At 39.4% G+C, this 20,718-nt stretch overlaps 1 protein-coding gene across 3 annotated transcripts in view; it reads right to left on the minus strand.

Annotated features, from left to right (window-relative positions):
* The window catches only part of LOC110536872 (FSD1-like protein), an 89,013-nt gene that overhangs the window by 53,129 nt on the left and 15,166 nt on the right, over nucleotides 1-20,718 (minus strand). For all 3 annotated transcript variants that reach the window (XM_036936758.1, XM_036936757.1, XM_036936756.1), the window contains exons 2-5: nucleotides 8,382-8,477; nucleotides 7,855-7,986; nucleotides 2,487-2,588; nucleotides 1,224-1,246 (exon numbers count right to left, since the gene is read on the minus strand). In XM_036936758.1, coding sequence (XP_036792653.1) covers nucleotides 1,224-1,246; nucleotides 2,487-2,588; nucleotides 7,855-7,986; nucleotides 8,382-8,477 — 353 coding nt within the window. The remainder of the gene's footprint in view (nucleotides 1-1,223; nucleotides 1,247-2,486; nucleotides 2,589-7,854; nucleotides 7,987-8,381; nucleotides 8,478-20,718) is intronic.

Raw genomic sequence — 20,718 nt, forward strand, 5'->3', positions numbered from 1 at the left:
TATTATGAATTATTTTTCAAATGAGAAAAAAAAAAATGGCCAAGGTCCAGACCTTCGTGTCCTTATATGTAGTTACGGCCATGAACACGCCAGAATGTTGTTTTTAACTTACTTTACCGGTTATCCGTACGGTTGGTCCTTTTGGAGGTAGGAATGTGAGACAATATAACCACAGCAAAGTATAATTACATAAACTTTTTAAAGCGCTGGTAGTGCGCGTTCATATTTCGAACACCTGAAGTACGCCCAGAACCATGTAAACACGTACACCAGCTCTGCTAGTATGCATGTGTCTCATGTCTCATGTGTCTCATGTGTCTCATGTCTCTCGTGTGTCATGTCTCTCATGCCTCATGTCTCATGTCTCATGTGTCTCATGTCTCTCGTGTGTCATGTCTCATGTCTCTCATGTCTCATGTGTCTCATGTGTCTCATGTCTCTCGTGTGTCATGTCTCTCGTTGTCTCATGTCTCTCGTTGTCTCATGTCTCTCGTTGTCTCATGTGTCTCATGTCTCATGTGTCTCTCATGTCTCTCATGTCTCATGTGTCTCATGCGTCTCTCATGTCTCATGAGACACGAGACACATGAGACACATGTCTCATGTGTCTCTCATGTCTCACTCATGTCTCATGTGTCTCTCATGTCTCATGTGTCTCTCATGTCTCATGTGTCTCTCATGTCTCTCATGTCTCATGTGTCTCTCATGTCTCATGTGTCTCATGTGTCTCATGTCTCTCGTGTGTCATGTCTCTCATGCCTCATGTCTCATGTCTCATGTGTCTCATGTCTCTCGTGTGTCATGTCTCATGTCTCTCATGTGTCTCATGTGTCTCATGTGTCTCATGTGTCTCATGTGTCTCATGTGTCTCATGTGTCTCATGTCTCATGTGTCTCATGTCTCATGTGTCTCATGTCTCATGTGTCTCATGCACGTATTTTGACCTACTGCACATGGTACAGGTGATAGAAATCTGAATGTGTACACTACCAGCGCATTGAAAAGTAGATTTAATCGTACTTTCCTGTGGAAAGTCCTACCGCCAAAAGGACAAACCGCACAGACAACCAGTAAAGTATGTTAACATATTATTTTCTGGCTTGTAAAAAGGTTGTGAACTTTCCTGATTCATAAACGGTCATTTCTGCACGACTTCGAATTCAATGCAATTTAACGTTGGGTTTCCAGGCATGTCCAGAGACTGAAGAAGGGAAGTACCGTACCTATCTTTGATCTGCTTGGCAGCCTTGGAAGAAGAGGAGAGGAAGAGGAGGAGAAAGAAGAAGTGGGACCGTTAGTACAATAGAGATATATCATAGTTAGTACAGCCATGGAGGCACGGGATGGGAAACGGGCACGGGATGGGGTACGGGGATGGGGTACTGTCACAGGATGGGGTACGGGCACGGGATGGGGTACGGGCACGGGAACTGGGTACGGGAAGGGGAACGGGAAGGGGAACTGGGTACGGGACGGGATGCGGTACATGCAGTCAGACTGGACACTCGCCAAACTGACGCACGCACACACACACACGTATGCACGCACACCGTGAGAAGCTGAGGAGAGCATGGTGAACAACGTCAACACAGAAAAAGCAGCGTGACTGTTAACTTAAGATTCTGTTACTCTATTATAGGAAATTGAGAAGGAAAGTCATGTGTTTGTTAGTTTAGGAGAACACTATTACGTCATAGTATCAACACTTTGAAAGTATTCCCCCCCAAAAAACCCAAAGAAACTCCATGTAGTTTCACTTTAGATCGAATACATACTGCAACCTATGATTGCTATCCGAGGCTCCTGACTCGTAAATCAACGTTGACCTTCATTCACTTCCTGGTAGTCCTCGTCAGCTGATCACATTCAAATACTGTTATTGTCTAAGGCTTACATATGGAGGGATTTCAGTGCTAACAAACTGTATTTGAATTCCATCATTTAGTGTTTGTATTGGGACATCGAATTTTTTTTATTTGTAATGCACAATTTAATTGAATATTCAAATGCAATATTTATATATATTCCGTTTCAATATGGTAGATATTGCATTCATTGTCTGTGTATCCAGTTGACAAACTATAATTTCAAGTTTATGGCCTGCAAAGCACCAGGATGTTGTCTCTGGTTTTGAATCTGAATTTAGAGAACGGAATTTGAAAACTGAATCTGAAAAGGTGAATACAGTAAACTTTGAGACTTGATACACAGACAATGAATGCAATATCTACCATATTGAAACTGAATATATAATATTTAGAATTTGAATATTTGAAAACCGAATGCAATATTCACTCAATTCAGTTTCAAATCATGAAATAGAAGTTCAACTGAAGAATTCTACAATTCAAATGTGCATACAATATAAATATTCTAATTCAATATCCCATGGAATTAAAATATCTGTTGGCACTGAAATCACTTCATACTTTCACACCCAATTATAAAATGTTTTTGTCCTAGCCCTAGAGAACAGCAGCCTCTACCTTAGTGAACTCATCCTCGTCTTTAATATCCAGAGCATTGTTTGCAAACTCCAGCAGCTCCACTGCGCTCTTCAAGGCACCGCCGCTCTGTGTCAGTTGATGCTGTGGAACAAACAGGGGGGGAAAAGACATTTCAGAAGGGTGAGCTGTTACAACACTGAATGTAATTTACCTTGATACCTCATGTTGAAAGCCTGATTTCAATAGAACTAACAAAGCATCATATATATATATATACACACATACACTTTATTTTTACTATTTTCTACATTGTAGAATAATAGTGAAGACATCAAAACTATGAAATAACACATGTGGAATCATGTAGTAACCAAAAAAAAAAAAGTGTTAAACAAATCAAAATATATTTTATATTTGAGATTCTTCAAAGTAGCCAGGAGGTTGAACAGGCTCTCATAACTGTCCTTCCCACAGGACAAAGTTAGCTACAAGGTCTTCTAACGGTCAGCTATCAGGAAGACGATCAGCTGCTATTGCTAAGCCTCCTCTCAGGTTCCAGGAACCCCAAGGAGAGAGGACCAGAGAGGGGGAAAGGTAACAGAGAGTACCCCAAGGAGAGGGGACCAGAGATGGGGAAAAGTAACCAAACACCTGCTTGGTTTTGGGAAGGCTAGCTGAGCTCACAGTGACATAATAACATGTTGGTTCATCAGCTGACAGACTCATAACAATAGTAAATGCTGGAAAAACAGCTTAAAAGGGCAACTCTTAGGAAAAATGCATTTAACTGTTAAAACGGATCATGAACAACAGTCTGTTATTAAAATGCCACTGACACGGGTTAATAACTTTGATGAAATAAAACACACAGGTGTATGTGTTTCCATAGGTCACATGACAAACATCTGTTTCCATGGGTCACATGATGAAAACATACACTACTGTGCAAAAGTTTGGTGTCACTTAGAAATTCTTGTTTTTGAAAGAAAAGCATATTTGTTGTCCATTAAAATAACATCAAATTGATCAGAAATACAGTGTAGACGTTATTAATGTTGTAAATTACTATTGTAGCTTGAAACCAGCATCCCGGAGTCGCATCTTCACGGTTGATGTTGAGACTGGTGTTTTGCACGTACTATTTAATGAAGCTGCCAGTTGAGGACTTGTGAGGCGTCTGTTTCTCAAACTAGACACTTAAATGCATTTGTCCTCTTGCTCAGTTGTGCACCGTGGCCTCCCACTCCTCTTTCTATTCTGGTTAGAGCCAGTTTGCCCTGCTCTGTGAAGGGAGTAATACACAGCGTTGTATGAGATCTTCAATTTCTTGGCAATTTCTCGCATGGAATAGCCTTCAATTCTCAGAACAAGAATAGACTGAAGAGTTTCAGAAGAAAGTTCTTTGTTTCTGGCCATTTTGAGCCTGTAATCAAACCCACACATGTTGACGCTCCAGATACTCAACTAGTTTAAAGAAGGCCAGTTTTATAGCTTCTTTAATGAGTACAACAGTTTTCATCTGTGCTATCATAATTGCAAAAAGGTTTTCTAATGATCAATTAGCCTTTTAAAATAATCAACTTGGATTAGCTAACACAATGTGCCATTGGAACACAGGAGTGATGGTTGCTGATAATGGGCCTCTGTAGATGTCTACACTGTATTTCTGATCAATTTGATGTTATTTTAATGGACAAAAACCAATGTGCTTTTCTTTCAAAAACAAGGATATTTCTAAGTGACCCCAAACTTTTGAACGGTAGTGTATGTTTCCATGGTTCACATGATGAGAATGAGTATGTGCGTTCAGAAGCAATTTATTAGGTACATCCATCTAGTATAAAGTCGGACTCCCATTCGCCTCCAAGAACAACCTGAATTATTTGAGGCTTTGGGAACATTGCTCAATTGGTATAATGGGACCTAACATCTGCCAGGAAAACATTCCCCACACCATTACACCACTGCCACCAGCCTGTAACGTTGACACCAGGCAGGATGGGGTCATGGACTCATGCTACTTAAACCAAATCATGAGTCTGCCATCAGCATGACGCAACAGGAACTGGGAATGGTCGGACCAGGCAATGTTTTTCCACTCATCTGTCCAGTGTTGGTGATCACGTGCCCACTGGAGTGAAACACGGTCGTCTTCTGTTTGAGGCCCACCTGTTAACTTGCATGATTCTTCCCTTTCTCCTTCAACCAGCTGTTATCGCCCACAGGACTGCTGCTGACTGGATGTTTTGGTTTGTTGCATCATTCTCAGTAAACCCGAGACACTGTCGTGCGTGAAAAGCCCCAGGAGGCCGTTTCTGAGGTACTGGAACCGGTGCACCAGGCACTGATCATACCAGGCTCAGTCACATCAGGGCACTAGTTTTGTCCAGTCTGATGTTTAATCGAACAGTAACTGAATGCCTCGATGCCTGTCTGCCTGCTTTATATAACAAGCCACATGACTCCACTGTCTGCAGGAGCGAAACATTTTCATGAACACGATGGTGTACCTAATAAACTGACCAACGAGTGTATATTTTAATACAATATATGCCAAGAAGCATAGGCTTTTATCCACAGTCACCTGCAGTCATGCATGCATACATTTTACGTATGGGTGGTCCCGGGAATCGAACCCACTACCCTGGCATTACAAGCGCCATTCTCTACCAACTGAGTGAGCTTGACGTAATGAGGACCAGCATACCAGGCAGTACCAGGCAGTGGTCAACATCAGAGAGGGATAAAGTGGTAATCTCTTATCTGGGGGTAATTTCAGACACTTTTTGTTCCTGCTCAATGGATTTAGAGAGTTGGCTAGGAAACTGCCATAGCAGCATGATGACATCACACACACCCCAGACTGCCTGAGAGAGGGGTGTACACTAACCAAGAACCACAACAACACACATCCATCACTACCAATATATATCACACACACACACACACACACACACACGAGAGACCCCAGGCTGGGAATGGTGTATGGAGGCACTACAACAACACCCATAACGAACACTAGTGGTAAGGAGTGGAGTCACAGGGAGGAGGTGAGAGTCCTGGAGGAGGTGAGAGTCCTGGAGGAGGTGAGAGTCCAGGAGGAGGTGAGAGTCCAGGAGGAGGTGAGAGTCCAGGAGGAGGTGAGAGTCCTGGAGGAGGTAAGAGTCCTGGAGGAGGTGAGAGTCCTGGAGGAGGTGAGAGTCCTGGAGGAGGTGAGAGTCCAGGAGGAGGTGAGAGTCCTGGAGGAGTGGTGCCGGGAAAATAACCTCAACAAAACGAAGGATCTGATCGTGGACTACAGGAGGTGGGAGCACGCCCCCATCCACATTGACGGGGCCGCAGAGGAGAGGGGTCAAATGCTTCAAGTTCCTTGGCGTGCACGTCACCAAGGATCTGAAATGGTCCTTTCACTCCGACAGCGCCTCTTCAACCTCAGGAGCACCTAAGACCCTCAAGAAAAATTTACAGATGCACAATTGAGAGCATCACTGCCTGGTACAGCAATTCCACAGTCCGCAACCGTAGGGTTCTCCAGAGGATGGTGTGGTCTGCCCAACTCATCACCGGGGGCACACTGCCTGCCCTCCAGGACACCTACAGCACTCAGTGTCACAGGAAGGCCGAGAAGATGAAGGACCTCAGCCACCCGAGCCCTGGCATGTTCACCCCGCTACCATCTAGAAGGTCATCAAGGACCTCAGCCACCCGAGCCCTGGCATGTTCACCCCGCTACCATCTAGAAGGTCATCAAGGACCTCAGCCACCCGAGCCCTGGCATGTTCACCCCGCTACCATCTAGAAGGTCATCAAGGACCTCAGCCACCCGAGCCCTGGCATGTTCACCCTGCTACCATCTAGAAGGTCATCAAGGACCTCAGCCACCCGAGCCCTGGCATGTTCACCCTGCTACCATCTAGAAGGTCATCCGGCTACCATCCAGTACCCTGCCCTGAACCTTAGTCACTGTTACTAGCCGGCTACCCCCTGGTACTCAACCCTGCCCCTTAGTCACTGTTACTAGCCGGCTACCCCCTGGTACTCAACCCTGCCCCTTAGAGACTGCTGCCCTATGTACATAGTCATGGAATCACTGGTCACATTAATAATATTTACATACTGGTTTACTCATCTCATATGTATATACTGTATTCTATTCTACTGTATTCTATTCTACTGTATTAACTAACTAGTCACATTAATAATATTTACATACTGGTTTACTCATTTCATATGTAGATACTGTATTCTATTCTACTGTATTAACTAACTAGTCACTTTAATAATCTTTACATACTGCTTTACTCATTTCATATGTAGATACTGTATTCTAGTCATGGTTCATCCAATCCCCGGCCAGTATGTTAGGTATAGAAAAATGGATCTCTCCAACAGACAGTGAGTCGTGGTTTGCTATATAAAGCAGTAAGGCGTCGAGAAATTCAGTTACTGTTCCATTGAACGTTAGAATTGTGTAAAACTAGTGACCTAAAAGGGCTTGGAGCGTGGTGTGATCGTCGGTGCCAGGCTGATCCAGTACCTCAGACTCGGGACTAGATGGGTGAATCTAATAAACTGGCCAGTGAGTGTATATGTATGTATACACTGTATGACCAATAGTATGTGGCCATCTGCTCGTCAAACATCTCATTCCATAATCATGGGCATTAATATGGAGTTGGTCCCTCCTTTGCTGCTATAACAGCTTCCACTCTTCTGGAGAGGCTTTCCACTAGATGTTGGAACATTGCTGCTATAACAGCCTCCACTCTTCTGGGAAGGCTTTCCACTAGATGTTGGAACATTGCTGCTATAACAGCCTCCACTCTTCTGGGAAGGCTTTCTACTAGATGTTGGAACATTGCTGCTATAACAGCCTCCACTCTTCTGGGAAGGCTTTCCACTAGATGTTGGAACATTGCTGCTATAACAGCCTCCACTCTTCTGGGAAGGCTTTCCACTAGATGTTGGAACATTGCTGCTATAACAGCCTCCACTCTTCTGGGAAGGCTTTCCACTAGATGTTGTAACATTGCTGCTATAACAGCCTCCACTCTTCTGGGAAGGCTTTCCACTAGATGTTGGAACATTGCTGTGGGGACTTGCTTCCATTCAGCCACAAGAGCATTAGTGAGGTCGGGCACTGATGCTGGGCCCTTAGGGCTGGCTCGTAGTCGGTGTTTCAATTCACCCCAAAGGTGTATAATACCTGTAGATCCTGTGCCTTCATGGCCCCCTCCTGTTTGAAGGTGTTGGGTTAGGGTGAGGGGTCAGGTACTTGTAGTTCCTGTGCCTTCTTGGCCCCCTCCTGTTTGAAGGTGTTGGGTTAGGGTCAGGGGTTAGGGGTCAGGTACCTGTAGTTCCTGTTTGATGGTGTTGGGTTAGGGGTCAGGGGTTAGAGGTCAGGTACCTGTAGTTCCTGTGTCTTCTTGGCCCCTTCCTGTTTGATGGTGTTGATCATACTCTCCTTCATCTCAACCAGGATGGTGAATAACCTGTCAAACTCCTCCTCCAGGTCGGACACTGCCTGTGGGCAGTTCACCTTGGAAAAAAAAAATCACACACACACATATATTGATTATCCTCTGAACCCAGAACCATATCTCTGTGTCACAAGAGTCTATAGATGGATCAACATGGCATTTGGTAAATGGAAATTACTGTACAAGATTGTAATATCAAGATTATTATTGCTGTATGTTATGTTTAATGTAATTGACTGAGTGTTGTGTATATATGGGGCGGCAGGGTAGCCTAGTGGTTAGAGCGTTGGACTAGTAACCGAAAGGTTGCAAGTTCAAATCTCAGAGCTGAGGTAAGGTACAAATCTGTCGTTCTGCCCCTGAAAAAGGCAGTCAACACACCTGTCATTGAAAATAAGAATTTGTTCTTCACATATCACCTAGTTAAATAAATAAATAAAAATATATATCTTACCTGGACACCAGCCAGAGAGTGACTAAGTGTTTCCATGAAGTTATGGAGCTCCTCATTTTTATTGGCCAACGTGGTGATTATTCTCTGTAAGGCCTCCTGTAACACAAAACATAAAATCTATTTATAATAATACATGTCATTTATATAGCGCCGTTCATTACACAGGAATGTCAAAGCTCTAAGTAGAATATAGGTGGTGTTTCTAGCTATCCAGCTAGTTAAAACAGGCACAAATTACCTCAATATAATGCAAGGTAGATGTAAATTCTTTGTGGTTAGCTAGCTTAGCTAAAAAGGATTTGTGGCTATCTGGCTAGCTAACAGTAGTCAGAGAGGTGACCAAGAACCCAATGTGGCGATTGGAGAACCTTCCAGAAGGACAACCACCTCTGCAGCACTCCTCCAATCAGGCCTTTCTGATAGAATAGCCAAACGGAACCCACTCCTCTGTAAAAAGGCACATGACAGCCCGCTTGGAGTTTGCCAAAAGGCACCTAAAGACTCTCAGACCATGAGAAACAAGATTCTCTGGTCTGATGAAACTAAGATTGAACTCTTTGGCCTGAATGCCAAGTATCACGTCTGGAGGAAACCTGGCACCATCTCTACGGTGAAGCACTGTGGTGGCAGCATCATGCTGTGGGGATGTTTTTCAGCTGCAGGGACTGGGAGACTAGTCAGGATCAAGGCAAAGATAAATGGAGCAAAGTACAGAGAGATCCTTGATGACTCTGGAGCAGGTTCTCAGACTGGGACGAAGGGTCACCTTCCAACAGAACAACGACCCTAAGCACACAGCCAAGACAACGCAGGAGTGGCTTCGGGACAAGTCTCCGAATGTCCTTGAGTGGCCCAGCCGGAGCCCGGACTTGAACCTGATTAAACATCTCTGGAGAGACCTGAAAACAGCTGTGTAGCAACGCTTCCCATCCAACCTGACAGAGCTTGAGAGGATCTGCAGAGAAGAATGGGAGAATCTCCCCGAATACAGGTGTGCCAAGCTTGTAGCGTCATACCCAAGAAGACTGGAGGCTGTAATCGATGTCAAAAGGTGCTTCAACAAAGTACTGAGTAAAGGGTTTGAATACTTATGTAAATAAATTATTTCAGTTTTATTTTCAATACATTTGAAAACATTTCTAAAAATCAGTTTTTATTTTGTCATTATGGGGTATCATGTGTAGATGGATGAGGACATTTTTATTTTATTTTTTTAAATCAATTTTAGAATAAGGCTGTAAAGTAACAAAATTTGGGAAAAGTCAAGGGGTCTGAATACTTTCCGAATGCACTGTATTATGTAATACAGGTAAAGACCAGATGAAATCAAGAATAGTGTGATGGGTGACAATGGGAATGATGCCCAGCTTCTTCTTTTTTTGCAACTTTTTCAAATCATATTCCCACATCTCATGTTTATTTTTTTACATTTTATTTAACTTGGCAAGTCAGTTAAGAACAAATTCTTATTTACAATGACGGCCTACCAAAAAGGCAAAAGGCCTCCTGCAGGGATTAAAAATTAAAAATATAGGACAAAACACAATTCACAACAAGAGAGACAACAACCCTAAATAAAGCGAGACCTAAGTCAACAACACAACATGGCAGCAACACATGACAACATGGCAGCAACACATGACAACATGGTAGCAGCACATGACAACATGGTAGCAACACAACATGGTAGCAACACATAACAACATGGTAGCAACACATGACAACATGGTAGCAACACATGACAACATGGTAGCAACACATGACAACACGGTAGCAACACAACATGGCAGCAACACATGACAACATGGTAGCAACACAACATGGCAGCAACACATGACAACATGGTAGCAACACAACATGGTAGCAACACTTGACAACATGGTAGCAACACAACATGGTAGCAACACAACATGGTAGCAACACATGACAACATGGTAGCAACACATGACAACATGGTAGCAACACAACATGGCAGCAACACATGACAACATGGTAGCAACACAACATGGTAGCAACACAACATGGTAGCAACACAAAATAAAGAAATGGTACAAACATAAATATTGGTCACAGACAACAGCACAAAGGGCAAGAAGGTAGAGACAACAATACATCACACAAAGCAGTCACAACTGTCAGTAAGAGTGTCCATGATTGAGTCTTTGAATGTAGAGATGGAGATAAAACTGTCCAGTTTGAGTGTTTGTTGCAGCTTGTTCCAGTCGCTAGCTGCAGCGAACTGAAAAGAGGGGCGACCCAGGGATGTGTGTGCTTTAGGGATCTTTAACAGAATGTGACTGGCAGAACGGGTGTCGTATGTGGAGGATGAGGGCTGCAGTAGATATCTCAGATAGGGGGGAGTGAGACCTAAGAGGGTTTTATAAATACGCATCAACCAGTGGGTCTTGCGCCGGGTATACATACTGTACCCGATATCATCTACTGTATCCTGCCTATGCTGCTCTGTACCATCACTCATTCATATATCCTTATGTACATATTCTTTATCCCCTTACACTGTGTACAAGACAGTAGTTTTGGAATTGTTAGTTAGATTACTTGTTATTACTGCATTGTCGGAACTAGAAGCACAAGCATTTCGCTACACTCGCATTAACATCTGCTAACCATGTCTATGTGACAAATAAAATTTGATTTGATTTGATTTGTATACAGAGATGACCAGTTTAGAGAGGAGTATAGAGTGCAGTGATATGTTCTATAAGAGGCATTGGTGGCAAATCTGATGGCCGAATGGTAAAGAACATCTAGCCGCTCGAGAGCACCCTGACCTGCCGATCTATAAATTACATCTCCTTAGTCTAGCATGGGTACGATGGTCATCTGAATCAGGGTTAGTTTGGCAGCTGGGGTGAAAGAGGAGCGATTACGATAGAGGAAACCAAGTCTAGTTTTAAATTTTAACCTGCAGCTTTGATATGTGCTGAGAGAAGGACAGTGTACTGTCTAGCCATACTCCCAAGTACTTGTATGAGGCGACTGACTACCTCAAGCTCTAAACCCTCAGAGGTAGTAATCACACCTGTGGGGAGAGGGGCATTCTTCTTACCAAACCACATGACCTTTGTTTGGGAGGTGTTCAGAACAAGGTTAAGGGCAGAGAAAGCTTTGTTGTTGAGCATTTAACACAAAATCCGGGGAAGGGCCAGCTGAGTAGAAGACTATCATCTGCATATAAATGGATGAGAGAGTTTCCTACTGCCGGAGCTATGTTGTTGATGTAAATTAGCCTAGTCCATATGGACTAGAATACATGAGGTGTGATACTATATGTTTCAATAAGGTTGGTATCACACCTCATGTAGTCTAGTCCATAGTCCTATAAGGTTAGTATCACACCTCATGTAGTCTAGTCCATAGTCCTATAAGGTTAGTATTACACCTCATGTAGTCTAGCCCATAGTCCTATATGTTTTAATAAGGTTAGTATCACACCTCCATGTAGTCTAGTCCATAGTCCTATATGTTTTAATAAGGTTAGTATCACACCTCATGTAGTCTAGCCCATAGTCCTATAAGGTTAGTATTACACCTCATGTAGTCTAGTCCATAGTCCTATATGTTTTAATAAGGTTAGTATCACACCTCCATGTAGTCTAGCCCATAGTCCTATATGTTTTAATAAGGTTAGTATCACACCTCATGTAGTCTAGCCCATAGTCCTATAAGGTTAGTATCACACCTCATGTAGTCTAGTCCAAAGTCCTATAAGGTTAGTATCACACCTCATGTATCCTAGTCCATAGTCCTATAAGGTCAGTATCACACCTCATGTAGTCTAGCCCATAGTCCTATATGTTTTAATAAGGTTAGTATCACACCTCATGTAGTCTAGCCCATAGTCCTATAAGGTTAGTATCACACCTCATGTAGTCTAGCCCATAGTCCTATAAGGTTAGTATCACACCTCATGTAGTCTAGCCCATAGTCCTATATGTTCTAATAAGGTTAGTATCACACCTCATGTAGTCTAGTCCATAGTCCTATAAGGTTAGTATCACACCTCATGTAGTCTAGTCCATAGTCCTATAAGGTTAGTATCACACCTCATGTAGTCTAGCCCATAGTCCTATATGTTTTAATAAGGTTAGTATCACACCTCCATGTAGTCTAGTCCATAGTCCTATAAGGTTAGTATCACACCTCATGTAGTCTAGTCCATAGTCCTATAAGGTTAGTATCACACCTCATGTAGTCTAGCCCATAGTCCTATATGTTTTAATAAGGTTAGTATCACACCTCATGTAGTCTAGTCCATAGTCCTATAAGGTTAGTATCACACCTCATGTAGTCTAGCCCATAGTCCTATATGTTCTAATAAGGTTAGTATCACACCTCATGTAGTCTAGTCCATAGTCCTATAAGGTTAGTATCACACCTCATGTAGTCTAGTCCATAGTCCTATAAGGTTAGTATCACAACTCATGTAGTCTAGCCCATAGTCCTATATGTTCTAATAAGGTTAGTATCACACCTCATGTAGTCTAGTCCATAGTCCTATAAGGTTAGTATCACACCTCATGTAGTCTAGTCCATAGTCCTATAAGGTTAGTATCACACCTCATGTAGTCTAGCCCATAGTCCTATATGTTTTAATAAGGTTAGTATCACACCTCATGTAGTCTAGCCCATAGTCCTATATGTTTTAATAAGGTCCGTATCAGTTGAACAGTGATTCGTTGACACGGTGGTGGGCGGGTGTTAAGAAGCGACCTTTGCCCCCCGAGCACGTTGGGAAGTTGCAGCAATGAGACAAGATCGAAAGTAGGGCGATAAAGGTGGTAAAAATTCAAATAATTTATAATTATTATATTCAGCTCAAGGGCACAACGGCCACTGGCCACAAAAGGCATGGATTTATTAGGGGGCATTACAGCCACATAAAGGGGATGTCGGAAATTTGAGGCTTATTATCAAGTGCTTGTCAAATTGTGAATGAGAGACTGATGTAGTGTGTACAGCCTGCGCAAAAAAAAACCAAGTAGAGCTCATGTCTCTCAAGCAACTTTTTTGAAATCATCATTAAAGTCGCATCCTGCCGACTTAGAATGTATTAAATATCAAAACATATAGCCCAAAGTTTGTAGAACAACTAAAGTTGCATAAATTACTCTAAATTAAGCATATAGGAGTACCTATTCTCTAATGACTGCTCAACACAGAATGTTCACACTCCCTCAAATCGTTTGGAGAAAATATCCTTTCTATTTTATTCAGCTTTGTTCAATTTTATTCTTCATACTATAAAATATGAAATAATACCTTGGAATTCTAAGCAAATCTTGTCTGCTAAATGAACTAGTGTAGCCCACAGCCATATGGCAGAGCCAGATCAGGACCTAACATCAGGACAACTCAGAGGATGCTATTCTGTTCTTCTGAAAGAGACTACATTTAGAAATAGATAAATACATTTTCTTCATATCATGTTTCTTTAGACCCGTCTAAAATAAATAATGGATTTATTGTGAAGGTGGAGGCTATATTACATGGATTTATTGTGAAGGTGGAGGCTACATTACATGGATTTATTGTGAAGGTGGAGGCTACATTACATGGATTTATTGTGAAGGTGGAGGCTATATTAAATGGATTTATTGTGATGGTGTAGGCTATATTACATGGATTTATTGTGAAGGTGGAGGCTACATTACATGGATTTATTGTGATGGTGTAGGCTATATTACATGGATTTATTGTGATGGTGTAGGCTATATTACATGGATTTATTGTGAAGGTGTAGGCTATATTAAATTGATTTATTGTGATGGTGTAGGCTATATTACATGGATTTATTGTGATGGTGTAGGCTATATTAAATTGATTTATTGTGATGGTGTAGGCTATATTACATGGATTTATTGTGATGGTGTAGGCTATATTAAATTGATTTATTGTGATGGTGTAGGCTATATTACATGGATTTATTGTGATGGTGTAGACTATATTACATGGATTTATTGTGAAGGTGGAGGCTACATTACATGGATTTATTGTGAAGGTGGAGGCTATATTAAATGGATTTATTGTGATGGTGTAGGCTATATTACATGGATTTATTGTGAAGGTGGAGGCTACATTACATGGATTTATTGTGATGGTGTAGGCTATATTACATGGATTTATTGTGATGGTGTAGGCTATATTAAATTGATTTATTGTGATGGTGTAGGCTATATTACATGGATTTATTGTGAAGGTGTAGGCTATATTACATGGATTTATTGTGAAGGTGGAGGCTATATTACATGGATTTATTGTGAAGGTGTAGACTATATTACATGGATTTATTGTGATGGTGTAGACTATATTACATGGATTTATTGTGATGGTGTAGACTATATTACATGGATTTATTGTGATGGTGGAGACTATATTACATGGATTTATTGTGATGGTGTAGGCTATACTACATGGATTTATTGTGAGGGTGTAGACTATATTACATGGATTTATTGTGAGGGTGTAGACTATATTACATGGATTTATTGTGAGGGTGTAGACTATATTACATGGATTTATTGTGATGGTGTAGGCTATACTACATGGATTTATTGTGATGGTGTAGGCTATACTACATGGATTTATTGTGAGGGTGTAGGTAGACTATATTACATGGATTTATTGTGATGGTGGAGACTATATTACATGGATTTATTGTGATGGTGTAGGCTATACTACATGGATTTATTGTGAGGGTGTAGGTAGACTATATTACATGGATTTATTGTGATGGTGTAGACTATATTACATGGATTTATTGTGAAGGTGTAGACTATATTACATGGATTTATTGTGAAGGTGTAGGTAGACTATATTACATGGATTTATTGTGAAGGTGGAGACTATATTACATGGATTTATTGTGAAGGTGGAGACTATATTACATGGATTTATTGTGAAGGTGTAGACTATGTTACATGGATTTATTGTGATGGTGTAGACTATATTACATGGATTTATTGTGAAGGTGGAGACTATATTACATGGATTTATTGTGAAGGTGTAGACTATGTTACATGGATTTATTGTGATGGTGTAGACTATATTACATGGATTTATTGTGAAGGTGGAGACTATATTACATGGATTTATTGTGAAGGTGTAGACTATGTTACATGGATTTATTGTGATGGTGTAGACTATATTACATGGATTTATTGTGAAGGTGTAGACTATATTACATGGGTTTATTGTGTTGGTGTAGACTATATTACATGGATTTATTGTGAAGGTGGAGACTATATTACATGGATTTATTGTGAAGGTGTAGACTATATTACATGGATTTATTGTGAAGGTGTAGACTATATTACATGGATTTATTGTGAAGGTGTAGACTATATTACATGGGTTTATTGTGTTGGTGTAGACTATATTACATGGATTTATTTGACTTTTCAAAATGTAGATGTTCCAAAGGTCTGCATCAGTGTCTTGTAGATTAAATGTGGAAGCCAAGAGATGCTAAAATGTGTTTATGTTAATTAACGGTCAGTTACCATGAGAACGGCAGTTATTCGCTTGACAATCAACGGCTGACAAAATGTTGTGACCGCCACAACAACATCAGAAGTGTCAGTCAGAATCCACATAGAGAAGAAGTCCTACCATCAGTTTACCAGACTAGTGTGATGCAAAACACACAACTACTAAACGTATTGTCATGTACTAAGTATAACACCTAGGTCCAGACGCCTCGTTCACTGTTTTGGCCATACAGATTTAAGAACCAAAATGGCCTCTCAGTTTCAGATTTAGAGTGTGAGACAGAGACAATGTATGAGACAAATCTCTACTATGGCACCCAGCCAGGAAGCTTCAGGCTTTTCCAGACAGGCTGCCAGTTTCAGGATCAACCACACCTGGTAATGACTCCAGTGCCACAACTGATCAAAACTGTCTTGGTGCTGTGTGTTCAGAGCGCTAAACTGTCTTGGTGCTGTGTGTTCAGAGCGCTAAACTGTCTTGGTGCTGTGTGTTCAGAGCGCTAAACTGTCTTGGTGCTGTGTGTTCAGAGCGCTAAACTGTCTTGGTGCTGTGTGTTCAGAGTGCTAAACTGTCTTGGTGCTGTGTGTTCAGAGCGCCAAACTGTCTTGGTGCTGTGTGTTCAGAGCGCTAAACTGTCTTGGTGCTGTGTGTTCAGAGCGCCAAACTGTCTTTGAGTCATGTTCAGTAGCTCACATCATTCACAACCAACAAAAAACCCATCAGCCTAAAGGCTCGTTGTGAATGGCCCATCAGCCTAAAGGCTCGTTGTGAATGGCCCATCAGCCTAAAGGCTCGTTGTGAATGGCCCATCAGCCTAAAGGCTCGTTGTGAATGGCCCATCAGCCTAAAGGCTCGTTGTGAATGGCCCATCAGCCTAAAGGCCCGTTGTGAATGGCCCATCAGCCTAAAGGCTCGTTGTGAATGGCCCATCAGCCTAAAGGCCCGTTGTGAATGGCCCATCAGCCTAAAGGCCCGTTGTGAATGGCCCATCAGCCTAAAGGCTCGTTGTGAATGGCCCATCAGCCTAAAGGCTCGTTGTGAATGGCCCATCAGCCTAAAGGCCCGTTGTGAATGGCCCATCACCCTAAAGGCTCGTTGTGAATGACCCATCACCCTAAAGGCTCGTTGTGAATGGCCCATATAATAAGTCATGATGAAACTTCACAATTGCTCTACTCTCTACTTGGGATCCCTGGGAATGAAATGTATGCTCTTTCTACTGTCTCTACGGGGACGGGGATCTGGCACCAACAAAGTATCTGGCACCAACACAGTGCCCATCTCTACCGGGATGGGAATCTGGCACCAACACAGTGCCCGTCTCTACCGGGACGGGTTTCTGGCACCAACACAGTGCCCGTCTCTACGGGGACGGGTTTCTGGCAGCAACACAGTGCCCGTCTCTACCGGGACGGGGATCTGGCACCAACACAGTGCCCGTCTCTACCGGGACGGGTATCTGGCACCAACACAGTGCCCGTCTCTACGGGGACGGGGATCTGGCACCAACACAGTGCCCGTCTCTACTGGGACGGGTTTCTGGCACCAACACAGTGCCAGAATGGCACCCTATTCCCTACATACAGTAGTATTCCCTATTTATTAAGGATTCTCTTCCTGTTGTCCAAACAAGATTCATGTAATTATTTAAAACATATTTATACAGTACATCATACAATACATTATTATTACACCACTACATACTGTATCTACAATACATTATTATTATACCACTACATACTGTATCTACAATACATTATTATTATTATTATACCACTACATACTGTATCTACAATACATTATTATTATTACACCACTACATACTGTATCTACAATACATTATTATTATACCACTACATACTGTATCTACAATACATTATTATTATTATACCACTACATACTGTATCTACAATACATTATTATTATTATTATTACACCACTACATACTGTATCTACAATACATTATTATTATTATAATACCACTACATACTGTATCTACAATACATTATTATTATTATAATACCACTACATACTGTATCTACAATACATTATTATTATACCACTACATACTGTATCTACAATACATTATTATTACACCACTACATACTGTATCTACAATACATTATTATTATACCACTACATACTGTATCTACAATACATTATTATTATAATACCACTACATACTGTATCTACAATACATTATTATTATTATTATACCACTACATACTGTATCTACAATACATTATTATTATTATTATACCACTACATACTGTATCTACAATACATTATTATTACACCACTACATACTGTATCTACAATACATTATTATTATTATTATACCACTACATACTGTATCTACAATACATTATTATTATTATTACACCACTACATACTGTATCTACAATACATTATTATTATTATACCACTACATACTGTATCTACAATACATTATTATTACACCACTACATACTGTATCTACAATACATTATTATTATTATTACACCACTACATACTGTATCTACAATACATTATTATTATTATTACACCACTACATACTGTATCTACAATACATTATTATTATTATTACACCACTACATACTGTATCTACAATACATTATTATTATACCACTACATACTGTATCTACAATACATTATTATTACACCACTACATACTGTATCTACAATACATTATTATTATTATTACACCACTACATACTGTATCTACAATACATTATTATTACACCACTACATACTGTATCTACAATACATTATTATTATTATTACACCACTACATACTGTATCTACAATACATTATTATTATTATAATACCACTACATACTGTATCTACAATACATTATTATTATACCACTACATACTGTATCTACAATACATTATTATTATTATTACACCACTACATACTGTATCTACAATACATTATTATTATTATTACACCACTACATACTGTATCTACAATACATTATTATTATACCACTACATACTGTATCTACAATACATTATTATTATTATTATACCACTACATACTGTATCTACAATACATTATTATTATTATTACACCACTACATACTGTATCTACAATACATTATTATTATACCACTACATACTGTATCTACAATACATTATTATTATTATTACACCACTACATACTGTATCTACAATACATTATTATTATTATTACACCACTACATACTGTATCTACAATACATTATTATTATACCACTACATACTGTATCTACAATACATTATTATTATTATTATACCACTACATACTGTATCTACAATACATTATTATTATTATTACACCACTACATACTGTATCTACAATACATTATTATTATACCACTACATACTGTATCTACAATACATTATTATTATTATTACACCACTACATACTGTATCTACAATACATTATTATTATTATTACACCACTACATACTGTATCTACAATACATTATTATTATACCACTACATACTGTATCTACAATACATTATTATTATTATTACACCACTACATACTGTATCTACAATACATTATTATTATTATTACACCACTACATACTGTATCTACAATACATTATTATTATACCACTACATACTGTATCTACAATACATTATTATTACACCACTACATACTGTATCTACAATACATTATTATTATTATTACACCACTACATACTGTATCTACAATACATTATTATTATACCACTACATACTGTATCTACAATACATTATTATTACACCACTACATACTGTATCTACAATACATTATTATTACACCACTACATACTGTATCTACAATACATTATTATTATTATTACACCACTACATACTGTATCTACAATACATTATTATTACACCACTACATACTGTATCTACAATACATTATTATTATTATTACACCACTACATACTGTATCTACAATACATTATTATTATTATTATTATACCACTACATACTGTATCTACAATACATTATTATTATTATTATACCACTACATACTGTATCTACAATACATTATTATTATTATTACACCACTACATACTGTATCTACAATACATTATTATTATTATAATACCACTACATACTGTATCTACAATACATTATTATTACACCACTACATACTGTATCTACAATACATTATTATTATACCACTACATACTGTATCTACAATACATTATTATTACACCACTACATACTGTATCTACAATACATTATTATTATTATTACACCACTACATACTGTATCTACAATACATTATTATTACACCACTACATACTGTATCTACAATACATTATTATTATTATTACACCACTACATACTGTATCTACAATACATTATTATTATTAATATACCACTACATACTGTATCTACAATACATTATTATTATTATTATACCACTACATACTGTATCTACAATACATTATTATTACACCACTACATACTGTATCTACAATACATTATTATTATACCACTACATACTGTATCTACAATACATTATTATACCACTACATACTGTATCTACAATACATTATTATTACACCACTACATACTGTATCTACAATACATTATTATTATTATTATTACACCACTACATACTGTATCTACAATACATTATTATTATTACACCACTACATACTGTATCTACAATACATTATTATTATACCACTACATACTGTATCTACAATACATTATTATTATTATTATACCACTACATACTGTATCTACAATACATTATTATTATTATTATACCACTACATACTGTATCTACAATACATTATTATTATACCACTACATACTGTATCTACAA

This window comes from Oncorhynchus mykiss, chromosome 12 (assembly GCF_013265735.2).
Source record: "Oncorhynchus mykiss isolate Arlee chromosome 12, USDA_OmykA_1.1, whole genome shotgun sequence".
Classification (NCBI taxonomy): Eukaryota; Metazoa; Chordata; class Actinopteri; order Salmoniformes; family Salmonidae; genus Oncorhynchus; species Oncorhynchus mykiss.